Source organism: Vipera ursinii (genome assembly GCF_947247035.1).
Source record: "Vipera ursinii genome assembly, chromosome: 2".
Lineage (NCBI taxonomy): Eukaryota > Metazoa > Chordata > Lepidosauria > Squamata > Viperidae > Vipera > Vipera ursinii.
In genome coordinates this window covers 217289248-217306201 of record NC_139513.1, presented here as the reverse complement: position 1 = coordinate 217306201, position 16954 = coordinate 217289248, and the positions used below count along the sequence as shown (strand labels likewise).

The 16954-nt window shown below is 37.4% G+C and overlaps 1 protein-coding gene across 1 annotated transcript in view; it reads right to left on the bottom strand.

The window, feature by feature from the left end:
* Nucleotides 1-16954, bottom strand: part of BNC2 (basonuclin zinc finger protein 2) — a gene marked incomplete at its 5' end in the record, with an annotated part of 300006 nt that overhangs the window by 117128 nt on the left and 165924 nt on the right. The window contains one exon of the mRNA XM_083351595.1: nt 11713-11948. Coding sequence (XP_083207721.1) covers nt 11713-11948 — 236 coding nt within the window. The remainder of the gene's footprint in view (nt 1-11712; nt 11949-16954) is intronic.

Genomic DNA, 16954 nt, shown 5'->3' with positions numbered 1-16954 from the left:
GTTGTAAAATAAAGAGCTATAATATTGTTGTATTGCTGTTTACCACTATACTACAGAAACTAGTGCTATGTTATAACTATCTAAATGTGCTATCTCTGAAGCCTATTCATTCAGACGTTGTTTAATAACGTTGTAACCTATGTGGGTTGTTTTTTTCTATTACTTTATTTAGTGTGTTTTGATAATGAGTCTTGATAATTGCATTGAGGCTAATTTGTGTTAATATCGTCTGATTTAAGAGGGGAGGGGTGTTATGTACTGGGCTCATTAGTAATACCACGTGGGTTGCTGGAGCAGCTAACGGCTCTCCAGCAACCCAGACTACAAGTCTCCAATGCTATAATTGGCTATCCCTAGGCGACAATGGTTGGTTCAAACCTATTGGCTGCCGCCTAGGGGCTAGACTATATATTGCAGCTAGTTGCAGCCATTTGCCAGTACAGATTCTGCACGAAATAAAATATGAGTTTCCCTGTACTCAGTTACCTCGTCTTCATTCCTGCGCCAAAGAACCCGCTATTTAACTATCTATCTATCTATCTATCTATCTATCTATCTATCTATCTATCTATCTATCTGTATGTATATAACTTTATGCAAATTTGCTTTTTTTGCAAATTTACTATTTAGTGATTGATCATTTTTCTTTAAGAATTCATTTTATGCTAAACAAAATCACTAGCATGTAATTTGTGTCAGAGTAGTCAATACACTGGAGTCCTGGAAACACGCCAAACTTATTCCTGCCAAAATTATTTGAACATTTTCCAGACAAAACTCCTTTCTGTCTTCACTCACATATTTAGCATTGTGTTGTACAGTTCTGCTTTTGCTAGGGGACAAGGAAGAAGCCTCTCTGAAGAGTATAGGAATCCTACACTCAGGCATCCCCCAGGTAATGACATAGAGCAGGCTAATTCTTCCACAATGGCAGCCAGACAATCTTTGTGATCTCCTGGCTTAAAACATATCACTAGGTGAAGTTCTCAGGAAAACAGTCCTTCTAAGGGCTTAGCATACAGAGGTGTCGGAACAACCATCAAAATAATGCCAATCAACATAAATGGAAAAGTGCCATAAGCTAAATAACTAAATGTACTTTTGCTTCTTGACTCTTACTTTGTACTTGGAACCAATTGTGGCCATCAATATCTTGTTTAATCTTCTGGCCCAAAATGACAAGGAGAAGGACCATGAAACAAAGGTGGACATTGTATATCATGCCAAACTTGGGAAGGGATCCTCAGACTTAGGGTGAGCTTTACCAAGTCTACTGTGCACAATGTAACAAAGAGTACTAATAAAAATTCATAATGCTATGAATGTCATTGTGCTGTAAAATTCATAGTGCTCTGAAGCATTCTACCTCTTTATCTGCCATGATAACTATACATATTAGAAATCCAGGTCCAAAAAAGATGGAGAAAATGTTTTCACTGTACATGGAGCCTAAGACAAGGAAGAAAATGTGTTTGAATAACATAGTAGTCCAAAATAAGTATTAAAAATGTGTGAGCATGTTTGCCAATGCATTGGGGGGACAAAAATTGACATCACAATCCCCTGTTCAGATTCTCACTTTATGCATTCTCCCTTTCGCACACATATACTCCCATCTTTTCTACAACATGTAGAGGTTCTATACATTTTTTTTCAAATAAAAATTAAAAGAACCCTGTACTTTTAGGATTTAGCAATTATTTACTGTATACCAAAAATGTAATTGTTCAGGCCCACTGACCCTTCAGAAGTATATAGGGCAAATACTGTTGACTTAAAACCTTACAATGCAAAATAATTTTGATTACTCTGTAAGTATAAGCACACAAGCTTTCAATGTATTCAGAATACAAGTGTTTTGTTTTCTACTACTCTTGGAGATGCACTACTCAGTCTACTTTGAGAGTGACAGTAAGTGTTAATGACAGTCCTTCTAATAAGAGACATTCACACATCACTGTTATTTCTTATTATTACACAAGACAGAACTAGAATCTCACTGAAAGATTACTGCTGGAAGGAAAAATGACCTCCCCACGCCCCACCTTAGACATCAAGGAAAAGCACTAAATCAATGGATGCCGGATAGATGGCAAAAGGGATTCTCTGAAGTCCCTTAGCAGGGGAATCTATATAGACCTAGGCTTCATAATTATCTAAAGCCTGAACCAGTGACAAGATAAAATAAATAACTAGTTTCTAACTTCCAAGAATTTATAAAAGGAAAAAAAAATTCAAGAAAAGCTCGTGTCTATTCAAATAGTCTGAAAAAAACCTCACCATATCATGTAAGCATAAATGTTTAGAGATCACATGAGTTACAAAATGATCCTTTCACACGTATTTCTGCACTGGACTTCACGTTTAACACATTCCAATGAAGGCTTTAAGGGGATTCAAATTTCCTTAGAACACATCCAAATAAAGAGTTTGCATAATATACTTCAGTCAGAACTGAAGAAGCTTCTTGGATGGATTCTTCAAGGAAAAAGAAAGTCCAGTTGCCTTTTGAAAAAGCACCTTTCGGTCTATTTTGCTTATATTATAAATTCAGGTTCAATGTGCTAATCATATCAAAACAGCCTTACAGGTATATCTTTTTTGTTTGTAAATCTATTCCTATATACCAATCTTTACAAAGGGCAGCAAATAAAAAATAAACTTGGTATCCAACTCCCTTTATTTTATAAAAACAGTATCACAAACCTGTATTGATATTTTTTAAAATTTTGTTTACTTTATAATTGGAGTGGGTTATCTATTAGGATACCTTTTCATTTTAAACTCTGGGCCCAAATTTTTAGTTTTTCTCTTTTTTTTTCCTTGGCCGGTTTTCTCCAGAAAAAAACAACAGTTGCTGGGTTATTCTCATGTCATTAGTTCAACCTTAAAATTAATCAGTTTCATTTTAAAGTTTATTTGGGTCGCTGACCAGGATAGAATAAAATACTCAATTAGCTGTTAAAAAAAGAAGAAAGCCAAATTTAAGATACAAGCTAAACAGTTATAACAAACTACTATTATTGCTATTTATAGCAGCATAAACTTTGTCTCTAAAGGTAAGAAATAGAGTGTTATCTGGCTTAACATCTGCAATATAAAACTCAGATTCCAGACAGACATTGTCAAAAAATAAAATTATTTATTTATACTAATTCACTGATATTCAAGGCTAGCCTCAAACAATGTTATCATTAAATACTCTTTTCTTATTGAAAATAAAAGTTAAAACTTCAGATTCAGTGTATCAAAATAGTTTTTGACTGATTACATTTTGGGGGATGTGATGTTAATTACAGTAAGTCTCTTTTTTAAAATTCTAAACATGAAATTATTTTAAAATAAAATTATAATTTATCTCCCGCTAGGATCCCAATAGCTGAATAATATTGTTAAAAAATGGCACAGGTAAGAAAAAAAGGAAACACTCATATTTTTGGTTTAAGTATGGATTTCAATAACAGGTTTTGCCCCAATAATTAGACTTTATGCTTTAGCAGTTAAAAAATACCTGAGCAGGCAGATTTACCTCATAAATTTAATGCACATCAATGGATTGCAAGAATATTAAGAAAAAAAATTATTAAAGGCCATGCAAGATTGAATTCAGCCCAACCCTACCTAGGCCTTTTATAATTAGCAACACTGTTTTCAGTATATATCAGGAATATTTCCATTCATGCATGTACATTGCTGTATTTTTTCAGTTTTTCAACAGTCTTCAGCCTTAAAAACCAAGTCTCTACTTTCATCGAATATTCTACCAAAGATATTCTCAAAAAGATGCAGAAAGGGGAAAACAAAGGATTATTACAGTGTACTGTAATTAAGATCTTTTTCTCCACAGAGATTTTTGTATGGCAGTATGGGCGGCACAGCAGAGCATTGGGGTGTGCATACACAGTGCTGTGTTGTCTTTGTTTTTTGTTGCTTGGATGAAGATCCAAGATAAAGTTGGGCTTTTGGAGTGGATTGGAGGGTGGGGGCAGTGCCAACCTTTTCTTAGAAGTTTTGATGTGCCAGGAAAAAGTACACTATTTTATAAGGCCTTGTGTTACAGTATAAATCCCCCAAGAGAGCATGATAGCAATAGCTCTGTCTACTGTTGGCATTCACCTGGTATTCGTAGCCTGAATACTCTGGACTTCTATATACAAAAGCCTTTTAAGCTTCCATTTTGGAAAAGGTCACCCAACCTCTCTCTTACTTTGCAACTTTTCCAAATCCATGCTAAAGAAAAAGGCAAAGGTTTCTCCTGTCCAGTCTTGTCCAACTCTTATCTCTCTTTCTTAGGCAATGGAGCCAGCATTGTCTGAAGAGATTTTTGTGGTCAGGTGGCCAACATGACTATATGGAATGGAATGGGATGCTGTTACCTTCCCACCAAAGTGGTACCTATTTATCTAGTCGCATTTGCATGCTTCCAAATTCTAGATGGGCAGGAACCAAGGCAAGTAACAGGAGCTCACCCCATCATGCGGTGCTTGGTCTCAAATCCAGGTTGTGAGCTTTCCATCTGATAAGCTCAATGTCTTTAACCCCTGAGTTATCAAGGAATGTATAAAATTATTATAACTTGATTCGGGAGAACAATCCTACCTGAGTGTAAAACTTGTTAGGAATTGCATGATAAATTATTATAAAATTTCTGTTCCTGGCAAATCAGATTTCAGAATAGTTATTCTTAGATCATTTGACCAAGTCACCCAGGACTGTGTATTCTGATTGGCAACAGTTATCTATTATTTCAGATGGAGATCTTTCCCATTGGAAGTTGTATGTGCCTTGAATCAGTGTTGACATCTGGCAACTGCCTAGAGACAACTCCCTGCAGTTTTCTTGGGAAGATTTTAGAAGTATACCTTTTTGCCATTGCCTCCTTTCTAGGGCTTAGATAAAGCGACAGGACCAAAGTGGCTTTGTGCCTAAGGCGGAACTAGAACTCAGTCTCCTTGTTTCTAATCTGTACCTTAATCACTATACTACACTGGCTATCATTAGAATATATCTCAGATTGATACAAGAAAAAGAGACTTCACACTGACCCTCATTCCTTCTTTGGTGAACGGAAGCATTTTTTTATATAAAGAAGCAATGTAAGATTATTTATTAAGTATTGATTAAATCTATATGCCACCCATCTCACTATCGAAGCAACTCTGGGTGGCTATGTTTCTGTTTTATTAGCTTTTGCTTAAATTTAAGAAAATGTGTAAACCTGATTTTACTAAAATTTAAACCTCTACCAAAGCTCATACAACTGAGGATTTTATGTCTGCTTGAGGGTTTAATTGAATGAAAAAAATAAGCCGATGATAACTATAATAAATAAACAGTTTGGTGTATAATTTATAGATGTACAACCTTCTGCTCATTGCTTTTAAAAGGATAAAATATAGCAAATATTCATCATAGTGGAGCTTCATTTGGGGTTTTTTTTTGCATATTATTTTCTACAGGCATACACCAATATAATTCTTTTTTCCCCAAACTGCTTATGCAGAATATTTGAGAACATAAGTAGTAACTGCACTTACCTCGGTCACTTACCATATTCCTTCATTTTTCCACAACTCTGCCTGCAAGCCAGCTGCTAACCAAGTTAATATGTGGTAAGCCTTCTACATCTGTTTTAACTTGCTTTGATAATTATTCTCTTTTTAAACTGAATTAATATTCAACACAAGAGTTACTGCATCTAATAATCATTCTGAAGCCTTGAAGGCTACAGTATGATTTAACTTTACCCAGATAAACTGACCTCTAACCTAATGGTGTTTTATAGAGCTTTACACTGCTAAGCTATGTGACTCATGGTTGATAACTTTGCCTTGTAGACATTACCACAAATCTGAGAGAACAGCTTACTTCCATGGTGCAGTTCTAATTTTTAAAGCTTGCTAGAAAAAAGGGTAAGGAAAAATCGCCTTCTTACCACTGCATGGTCAATACTGATCTCTTGGAAAAGACACAGGATGCAAAAGTAACAGTTCAGCTCACATACAAGGTATTCCTTGAACGATGGCCACAGCTGAGCCCAAAATTTCTGTTGCAAAGCAAGACTGTTCTGAGTTTTGCCCCCATTTTGCGAACTTTCTTGCCACAGTTGTTAAGTGAATCCCTGCAGTTGTCAACTTAGTAACACAGTTGTTAAATGCATCTGGCTTCCCCACTGACTTTGCTTGTCAGAAGGGCACAAAAACTAAATACATGCCAGTTGCCAAGGATCGGAATTTGGGTTACATGACCATGGGGAAGCTACAATGGTCATTAAGTGTGAAAAATGGTCATAAGTCACTTTTTTTTAGTGCCATTGTAACTTTGAATAGTCACTATATGAATGGTTGTAAGTCAATGACTACCTGAATTGGGGAGCTTTTGGAGGGCCCAAGGGTGTAGTGTAACGAATTCAGACACCTAAATAATGTTAAAATGATATGATTAGATTTTAAGATGTCATCAAAGTACCATATTGCCTGTTTTTGTTGAAACAAATTAACTCAGCTTCCTGCTCGCAAATCCACCCTGCTCACGCACAGCCATTCTAACAGGTATCTTAAAAATAAAGTATTGGCTTGTTCCTCCAACACTGACTCAGTACAAGCTTCCTTTTCCACGTAGGAGTTACAGAATATAATCTTGGAGTTTTGAACATTTCATATGGAAAAAAGAAATGGCATTTTTTAAAAGCACTATGTAGAAACCAAATCCACTTATCAGGATACTAGTCTTTTCCTTCACCTTTTAAGCAACATTATTCAGACCCTAAGAATTTATAATACACAAGCACACATGGCATTGTTTAAGAGAAAAATGTACATCTGTGAGCAGAAGGGATATATTGGAATCTAAAGTGTATGGGAAAGCACCTATCTAAGTTTTCACACAATGAAAAAAAGAATTATAATTTTACATGTAGACAACTGCCAACTGATTAAAGACTTGAAAGGTTACTAATAAAGTACCCCCTCTAACATGTTTATTAGTTTCCATCTGATTCAAGGTGCTGGTGATGACCTATAAAGCCCTAAATGGCATGGGTCTGGGTTATTTACGGGAGCACCTTTTGCCAGCGTTAACTTCCCATTGCCCTGTGCGCTCCCACAGAGAGGGCCTCCTCAGGGTGCCGTCAGTCAGGGAATGTCGACTGGCGGCCCCTACAGGGAGGGCGTTCTCTGTGGGCGCGCCTGCCCTCTGGAATCAGCTTCCGGTTGAGCTCTGGATGGCTCCCGACCTTCGCTCGTTTCGCCGCGACCTGAAGACTTGGCTATTTGAACTTGCCGGTCTGGACTGAGGGACTGGGATTTTAGATCTTAAATTTTAAAAATTTTAAATTTTAGAATGTGTTTATTGTTTAGGGCTATTTGATTTAATTTCATTTTAATTTTTATACATTATGTGTTGTTTATAGTGTTTTAATTGCCCTGTACACCGCCCCGAGTCCCTTTGGAGAGGGGCGGTATATAAATCCAAATAAACAAATAAATAAATAAATAAGCTCAGCTCATCCAAAACTGAGAGATATAATTGTAGAATTAGGATAAAAACAAAAGGCAAATGTTATTAAGAATAAACCTGCCATCTGATCTTTATGGTGAAACTTGTACCCTTATTCTAAATGTACATTCCACTGGCTTCAGTTTCAGTTCTACTAAAAAAATAAAAAAAATCAGATGTGGAATATATAAAAGAACAAATACACAATAAAACCCAAGCTATATCAGTCTTAGTAAAATGTCATGGTTAAATACACATCAACATGCTTCCCCAACAGGTCAAAAGTCTGCTTTCTGAAGAAGTGGGACCTATCCCTCTATATTATATTTTGGAGATATGTTAGTGAGCTATGTACTTGATTTTTTAATCTCCTTTCATCCGGTGAACTGGAATCTTGGCATGATCATACAACTTCACCAACATGAAAAGTCCAGAGCATTGCTCCTTCTCTTAATTTGTCTTTCTAAATAATAAACTGATCAGAAATATTTTCTTTAAAACAAACAACAACAAAAAAAGGCTTCCTAACTTGTAGCAAACGCTGCTCTACTTCTTACCCAGGAGCCACAAATCAAACACTTCTATCCACTTCTAATAGTAGACCATGCTGCAGGACTCAAAAAAGAGCAACAAGAAGGCTCTTCAACAAACTATGACGCTGGGGCAAACAGAATTCACCAATAATTCTTATAAGTAAATAAAGTTTCCAAACTTGACTCCTGATAGTAATCTTTTTGGCAATCGTAGTGAAGTGGTTTACCATTTCCTCCTTCAGGATGTTTTTCCAGTGTGTGTAGTTTTCATGTCAAAATTACAATCCTGATATTTTCTGGCGATCCCCGATCTAAGAATGTATGCTCATGTCTTTATTTATTTATTGGACCTATCTGCTATTCCAATTACAGATGACTCTAAGTGGTCCAATAAAGTAGTTAAAAACAAAATATATAGCAAAATACCCTCAGCATTGCTAATTGATGTTGTCCCATGCAACACTCCTCTTTCTAGAAAGGGGGTAAAGAGGAGATCTCTGACCCTGAATGCAGGCTGGAGAAGCTAAGGTTAAATTGCTTTTTGAAAACTCAAAAATCCAAGTAGAATCTGAACTTCCATTCTAGAGAACAGGAACTATTCTGCAGATGATAGTCCTCAGGAAGAGATCAGGAGACCTCCTTCTCTTCCAAAACTTAACAGTGGGCAGAAACCATGCATATATTCAAATCCTAAGCTCGTGGTGGTGAACCTATGGCACGTGTGCCACAGGTGGCACCCAGAGCCCTATCTGTGGGCACGTGCGCCGTCACCCCAGTCCTAGGCCTTCAGTTGGGTTTTATAAAACCTTTTCGCTTTAGGCCTCTGCCGCCATGTGCAAAAAAAAACCCATTCAATCAATCAATCAATTTCAACTTCTCGCGGGGAAAAAAATATCTCACAAAGTTGGAATGGATTGATTGAACTTTTTAGTCCCACCCAGTCTGCCAATACCACCGCAGCCATGCCCACCCAATGGGCCATGCCCATCCAATTGGCCACACCCACCCAAGGCCCCCACCAACCCGGCACCCAACGATACATAAGTGGGTTTTGGGTTGCAGTTTGGGCACCTGGTCTCTATATAAGGTTCGCTATCACTGTCCTAAGCCATGTAGGACAGTAACGTTACAGCCAACACTTTGAATTGTGTCTGGAAACAAACTGGTAATCCGTAAGCAAATCAACTAGCACCCGTAACTGTCTAAGACACAGTTGTCTGGGTTGGTTGAAGTTTCTGCCTAGTTTTCACGGCAGCCCAATGAAAACTAGTTTGCCTGTGAGATGACAGGCATGCGGGACAGTGAACAGCCTCCTGCTCCATTGGTTGCGAGAGGATGGAGAGTTCGAAGGCTCTCCTGGGCAGAAGATGTCAGTCCAGGACGACCCACCGATTATAAACTGATTCTGCCTGGGAAGCATGAACTCTTTTAGAATTAAAAAAAATATACTAATCAAGTCTGCCCACACTCATATTTGTTTAGATCAGTCAAGATCAGCTCCTCCACTAATTCCTTCCTTGGTAGTGTTCCTGTTTTATACATAGCTTTCATGTAAACAGGAATCGGAGTCATTGAGTGAGAAACCTCAGAAATCTCCATTCTCGAGTGGCAGACGTTTGAACAATATATTACTGCTCTTTTTTAAAAAAAGATATTGAATGCATCTAGTCCCTGTCAATTCAAACATAACCCTAAACTGTATCTAATAAAGTCGTCTTCTTTTCAGTAAAGCACATAGATTGCATTCAGATGATGCCTGCTTATGTAATTGTACTTCAGATGTGAATGTGCCAGAAGTTCATTTTCTGAATTCAGGCTTGCAAACGTAGCTTATTTATAAATTTCCGTGTCATCCCAAATATCACACAATGGCTTATTCTTGCCAGAATAAGCTAGAAGGAGAACCAGTGTTCTATTTTAAGCTTTTTCTGAATTATTCTGGTTGGAAGAAACTCTGCACTCTATTTGGGTGACAAGGTAACTTAAAAGTAAGTCAAGGGCACTTGTGGCTAAAACATAGTTGACCAGATTGTCCAAATTGAACCATCTTAGAGCTCAGGCTACAAACTAAGCTGCAGATAATCTAAAACAGAAGTCTCCAATCTCTACCATGGTACATGCATTACAGCAAAGCATGCAAGCTTAGAGAGATGCTTATTTCTGAAACATTAAACCATAATTTTACATTACCTCCAAACACAGTGATTATTTAAACACAGGATGTTATTGTTTTGCAATCACTATGTTCTTTTTAAATATAATATGCAATTATAGATAATAATTTGATTATTCTACCTTCATTTGAGCATTCGGGTTTGTACGTTTGTATCTGAAGATAATTTCAAAAATGCCAATTCACAATTTGGCTAAAGTGGGTGCTTTTCAATTTAGTGCACAGTATTGCGGGATTTTAACAATATAGGCTTATGCGTATCTATTCAGAAGACCAGTGAGACTTATTTTCAGGTAACTATATACACAAATGCATCCTAAATATTTCTTGCATACTTGCATACTTAAATAAGGGTGATCAGTTTCCAGCCACCACATTTATGCTTAAGCATAAGTAACCAGGATATTCAAATGGAATACAATTATGGCATAATCCGTATCTCAGACAATAGCCAATAAATGTTGTTCGTTACTTTCCCTGATATAGAAGTAAGCTATTCTGAAAAATCTAGCAAAAAATAGCAAAAGTGAATAATCTTCAAAAATGGATTTATCATAAGGACAGTGTTTTGTTAATTCCTCTATTTTAAACATTTGTTTTCAATTAGGGCCAGGAATTGTACTAATTTCAGAATGAAACATTGAAATCCTAAAAGTGTTTGTATATTATAGCTCTTGCTATGCAGTAAAGATGTACAAGAGAAATGTTTTGGCAAATTTTTCAAGCTGCAGGTAGTCCTTGACTTACGACAGTTCATTTAGTGACCATTCAAAATGACAATGGCACTGGAAAAAAGTGAGCTATGACCATTTTTCACACTTACAATCGTTAGAGCATCTCCATGGACAAGTGATCAAAATTCAGACACTTGGCAACTGACTCATATTTGTGACAATTGCAGTGTCCTGGGGTCACGGGATCACCCTTTGTGATCTTCTGACAAGAAAAGTCAGTGGAAATCAGATTCACTGAATAACCACGAATGAAGGTGTGTAATCCCAGAATAATGTTGCAGGATCCAATCTGAGTCGGTCACCCCAGACCAACGGTTTTGTCTTCCAAGCTTCCTGACTCGTGCTGGAGCCCATCTGCTAGAGAGAAGTTCCCTGAAAATGGGCTCCAGCACAAATCCGAAAGTTCTGAAGAGAAAAACTCTGGTCCCGGGTGACTGACCCAGATTGGATCCTGCAACTTAACAACCACGTTACTAACTCAACAACTCCAGTAATTCAGTTAACCACTACGGCAAGAAAGGTCGTAAAATGGTGCAAAAATCACTCAACAATTGTCTCACTTGGCAACAGAAACATTGGACTCAATTATGGTCGTAAGTCGAGGACTACCTGTACTCAGGAAAAATCACATTTCGGTAACAGTATTTCCCCTCAATTCCAGTAACATACAACATACCTAACACATTACAAGGGAGACAATGAACACGAGGAATGATACCTCGTTTTGGTTTTTGAATCCTGGGGCTCTCTACCTGTTCGCAAACAGGCCTCCTACCTGAAGGATGTAACCTCGAACATAGTCGCGAAGAGTCCACCCCAAGCCATGAAGGATGTGCAGCACTTCTTCCTGTTTCAAGACGCTGAACAGTCGGTCAAGCAGAATCTTCAGTCTCACTGGCACAGCCTGAGTACCGTATAGCATCAAGCTGCTGATGTCGAACACAACATTGGATTGTACAATCTCCACTTGAGTTGGATGGTACAAATGCTGAGTGCTAAGCTTGTCCAAAGCTGAAAGAAGGAACAAGGACAGAAAGTGGTGAAATGAGAACAGTACATTAAATTCAATCTGTTATTAACCTACACCAGGGGTAGGCAACCTTGGCTCTTTTATGACTCGTGGACTTCAACTCCCAGAATTCCTGAGCCAGCCATGCTGAGGGGAAAGGGAGAGGTTTCCAAGCTGAGCCATGCTGGCTCAAGATTTCTGGGAGCTGAAGTCCAAGAGTCATAAAAGAGTCAAGGTTGCCTATCCCTGACCTACACTGTTCAAACTACAGCTGTAGGTTACATTAAAAGAGCATAATACATTATAACAACTGAAGATGAGGTGCACAAATTACACATTTAAGGTCACTGATAGAAATAGCTGTCCAATACTGATTCTGTTGATCTCTCAGAATAGCTAATAGCTCTTCTATCCATGTCAAGGAAAAAGGTATTTAGAGAAACAGATACATACCCAATTATCCATGACACATGTACAAGTATGTAACAGAGTAACAGAGTTGTGTTATGTGTGGTAGATAATTGGGTATGTAAATTTACTATCTGTTTCTCTAAATAGTTTTATCCTTAACATGGTTAGAAGAGGGAAAATATCTATTTATACAATGTACACTGTTGAGAGACAGCCATGTAAATGACACAATGTCAGCTTTTAACTTTCACTTCACATTTTGCTGTTTGGAAGTACATTTTTTAATATGTAAAGACTTCACCCAATAATCTCACTGGCTCCCTTCTCCCTTTTTCATTCAAATAACTTCAAAATCAGTTCAACTGTTTCTTGTTTTTTATTCTGAAAGACGAAAGAATTATTGATGAGGCGTAACGTTTAACAAAATGGACTTCTTTATTGCACCCTTTTTTTAAAAAAAAAATACAATTTTGTCAGCTTGAAACATTCTCTTGCAGGGAGTCCTCTTTTTCCTTATGCGTTTTGGTATCTTCTTTGCTGGGTGGTCACTGGAGAGCTCATGTTGTCTTGATAAATTGCTTTCTTCTATCCCAGTATAAATGCCCTTATCATTTCCCTACTGGCTACGTTCAGCGCACTAACCCCCTGGGACACTTTGTCAAAGAATTCTGGTTTCCTCATATTTCATTTCTTGCTCCTGATTTGTCTGATCTTTCCTAGGTTAGCTGCTTAGTCAACCTTGAATAAATAGGTTTTTTAAAATTAATTTAAAGTTCACAAAAGATAAGGGATTGGCAAGCTTGGGGACTGAAGTTCTCTGTCTGTTCACAGAGTACAGTATTCACTCTGCAGAAATACGAAAGGAGGTATCAATACACATACCATTAATTGTTTGATTTACTTCCAACTCCGCCACTAACAAGTCAAGGAGAGTACCGTGCTTTCAGTGTAATTGTGGAATTGCTACAACATTAAAAACTATTTATCCTTGCAGTAACTCACTATATTTAAGCAGCTTTACCACCTAATTAAAAAAAATATGTAGGAACGTATGCAGATAAAATCAAACAATTTTCCAATTATTGTTGGAAAAAGCCCTGTTCCTTTTTCAGTTCATTTTAACTTGACACCATCAACCATGGTATCCTTCTGGAGCAGCTTTAGGGGTTGGGAGTGGGGGACTTTGCGCTATCCTGGTTCACTTCCACTGATTAGTTGTTCTGTCGGGATATTTCTCCTTAATTCTAGGTTACTTCTCTCCTTGATTAGTTTTCATCCATTGCTTCTTGTCCTGCCTTCAGTTGCTTTGGAGAATAGCTTCTTTGTGGTAACGCCTGAGATATTGGAACACTGTTATCATGTCACCCCTTGTCCTTCTTTTCATTAAACTAGACATACCCAATTCCAGCAACCGTTCTTTTTATGTTTTAGCCTCCAGTCCCCTGATCCTCTTTGTTGCTCTTTTCTACACTCTTTCTAGAGTTTCAACATCTTTTTTATATCATGGTGACCAAAACTGGATGCACTATTCCAAGTGTGCTCTTACCAAGGCATTATAAAGTGGTATTAGCACTTCATGTGATCTTGATTTTATCCCTCTATTAATGTAGTTTAGAACTGCGTTGTTGGCTTTTTTTGGCACTGCAACACACTGCTGGCTCATATTTAAGTGGATGTCCACTAGGACTCCATGATCCCTCTCACGGTTACTACTATTGAGCCAGGTACATCTCTATTATAACTGTGCATTGGTTTTTTCTTGTCTAAATGTAGAATTTCATAGATAGTGCCCAATGTTCAAGTCTGTCAAGATCCTTCTGTATTTTAAGCTATCTTCCTGAGTGTTGGCTATTCCTGCCAGCTTGGTGTAGTCTGCAAATTTGGTGAGTTCCCCATATATCCCCTAATCCATATCATTGATAAAGATGTTGAAGAATACTGGGCCTAAAACAGAGCCTTGCAATACCCCACTGCATGCTTCCCTCTATGTAGATACAGTTCCACTGAGGACTACACATTGAATGCAGTTGGTCAGCCAGTTACAAAACCATCTGGTAGTAATACTGTCTAATCCACATTTTTCTATCTTATCAAGTAGTAAATTATATCCACAGCATTCCTCTGGTCCATTAAATTTGTCACTTTGTCAAAGAATGCAATAAGATTTGTCTGGCATGATCTCTTTTGATAAACCCATGTTGGCTTTTGGTTATGACTTTGTTTGCCTCTAGGCGTTCACTCATTCGTGGCTTGATTATCTTTTCCAGATACAGCATTACTATTTTTATGCTTTATTTTGAGAGTAGAATTTGTACTATTTAGTATAATTCTCTTAAGAGGAAAGAAGCTGGTAGCCACCAAGTAAATAGTAATTTAATCAAGAAGGGATTAATTTAAAAAATGGTAACTCAGCCAATTCTGAATTGATCTTTACTCCTCTTCAAGACTTTTGCCTTGAGGATAATCCCAAATTTAACCCTCCTAGACAGACACCCAAGTTTTGGAAGTGGACAAGGACTTGCATATCTACAGAACTGATAATAATAATCAATAATTTATTACATTTATATTTCATCCAATTCCCAGTGTTTATTAATTAAGACTAATGAGTCAAGTACAGAACAGACAAATCCTACTCTTCTCAACCTCCCCTCCAAAATAATACTTTGTATAGGTTTTATAACCCTAGATTTTCCTACTTGTTCACAAGAGGGGAAAAAACCCAAAGGTAACAGAAAATAGATATACTTTGATGGAATGTTTTATTTATACCCACGTACTGTACATATATACTTATTCTAAAAGGTTCCCAGCATGGCAGTACTAAAATGCCGATCTACATGGGATTTCCTTCTACAGTTTCTTTCAGATAATGTTAATGTAATCAGAAAATATGGGTGGCGTCCTGCTTATTTTGTGGGAAGTGAGTCCATATTAAGTGCACAAAGGAAGTATTTTTAAAATAAAAAAGTTAAAATGTTTCAGATTTCCCCCCCCCCAAAGATTTGTGTCATCTTGCGTGGACACTTGACCCTTGCTTATCAAATTATTGAAAGAAAATATAAGTGAAATCCTTACATCACTAAATGGTTGCAATAGTGGAAGGGGAGGGGAGGGAGCGGAAGGGGACAGAAGGGGAGAGGGCAGGGATTACTCAACAATGTTAAGTGAATCTTCCCTTACGTATATGAGTTCTACAATCTGTTCTTCCTTCTCTAAATGGGGAGTAAATTAAAGAGACATAAAAAGTTTAAAAGAGCACTAATATCCAACATGCCTGTCCCTGGAAAAACGGCCGTTGTAAAGTATTTGTTATCTACTGCTGTTTATATGAAGCATATAACTACTTTGTTACAAGAGTTTGCAGTCTCTTTTGTGACACAGTTTAATCGTTGTAACATATACAAAGTCCTACATAGGGTGAAACTTGAATATTTAAAATACTGGATATTCTGCATGAACCTACCAAGAAGATGCTTTGCTTGAGATCACACTAAGAAATTTTATTTTGATGTTGCTCCTAGGTTCTGAATATTTTTATTTTATTTTATTTTATTTTATTTTGGCATTAAAATGGACTTTACAGCTGAAGCAGATTAAAGATGGTGCTTATCAGTGATACTCACCAGATGCATTTAAAGATACTTCGAATTTTCTCTTTACACTTTACAAAAAGTCCCATAAACAGATGTCCGTACTGTGTCATTATATTAACAATGATAAATTTAAATTTCAGAAGGTGCTTAAATTTTTATAGTATCTCGTATTAGCCAGCTCAGCATCCTAGAAATCTTTCTGTAGCTTCTTTTCTTTGGTCTTCAAATATTTTGCCATTCAGGGCTTGTGATCACAGTGAAGTGTTTTGAACGTAGGACCATATATACGTACAAATCACTAGGCTGCCAAATTCCTTAAAACACAGCAGGTATAGAACTGCCTCAATTATGTTATGGCACCTGAACTCTGGAATGAAGTTCTCCTAACATCTGGATGGCTCCCATTCTGCTGAGGAACCATAGAGCCAGGATGGTTAGTGCACCCCTAAGGGGATGTTAGCTGTTGGTAGAACTTTTGGGGGTTTTCCTGGTGTTTTTTTTTACTGAGACTAGTTCTGTTTTTTTCTTTTTGTTTTTTATATTGCTGTGGTGTATTGTGAGCTATTCAGATTCATTTGGAGTTGTACAGCATCAAAGAGCCTTGGTGGAACAGTGGGCTAATGCCTCCTTAAGTAACACCAGCTGCCTGCAATTAGTGCAGGTTCGAGTCCCACCAGGCTCAAGGTTGACTCAGCCTTCCATCCTTCCGAGGTAGGTAAAATGAGGACCCAGATTGTTGGGGGCAATAAGCTGACTTTGTAATAATGCCGCTTGGGGGGGGGGGCGATAGAATGAAGGCTATTGCTAAGCACATTGATTTGTGCTTCTTAGATTGTAAGCCGCCCTGAGTCTTCGGAGAAGGGCGGGATATAAATGGGATTTAAAAAAAATAAAAATCAAATCAATAAATAAAGGTGGTGGAAGTAATAAACTAACTGCAATAGATTATAAAAGAATATTCAAATGTGATTATTGGACATGTAAATCTTTGGAATAAGATG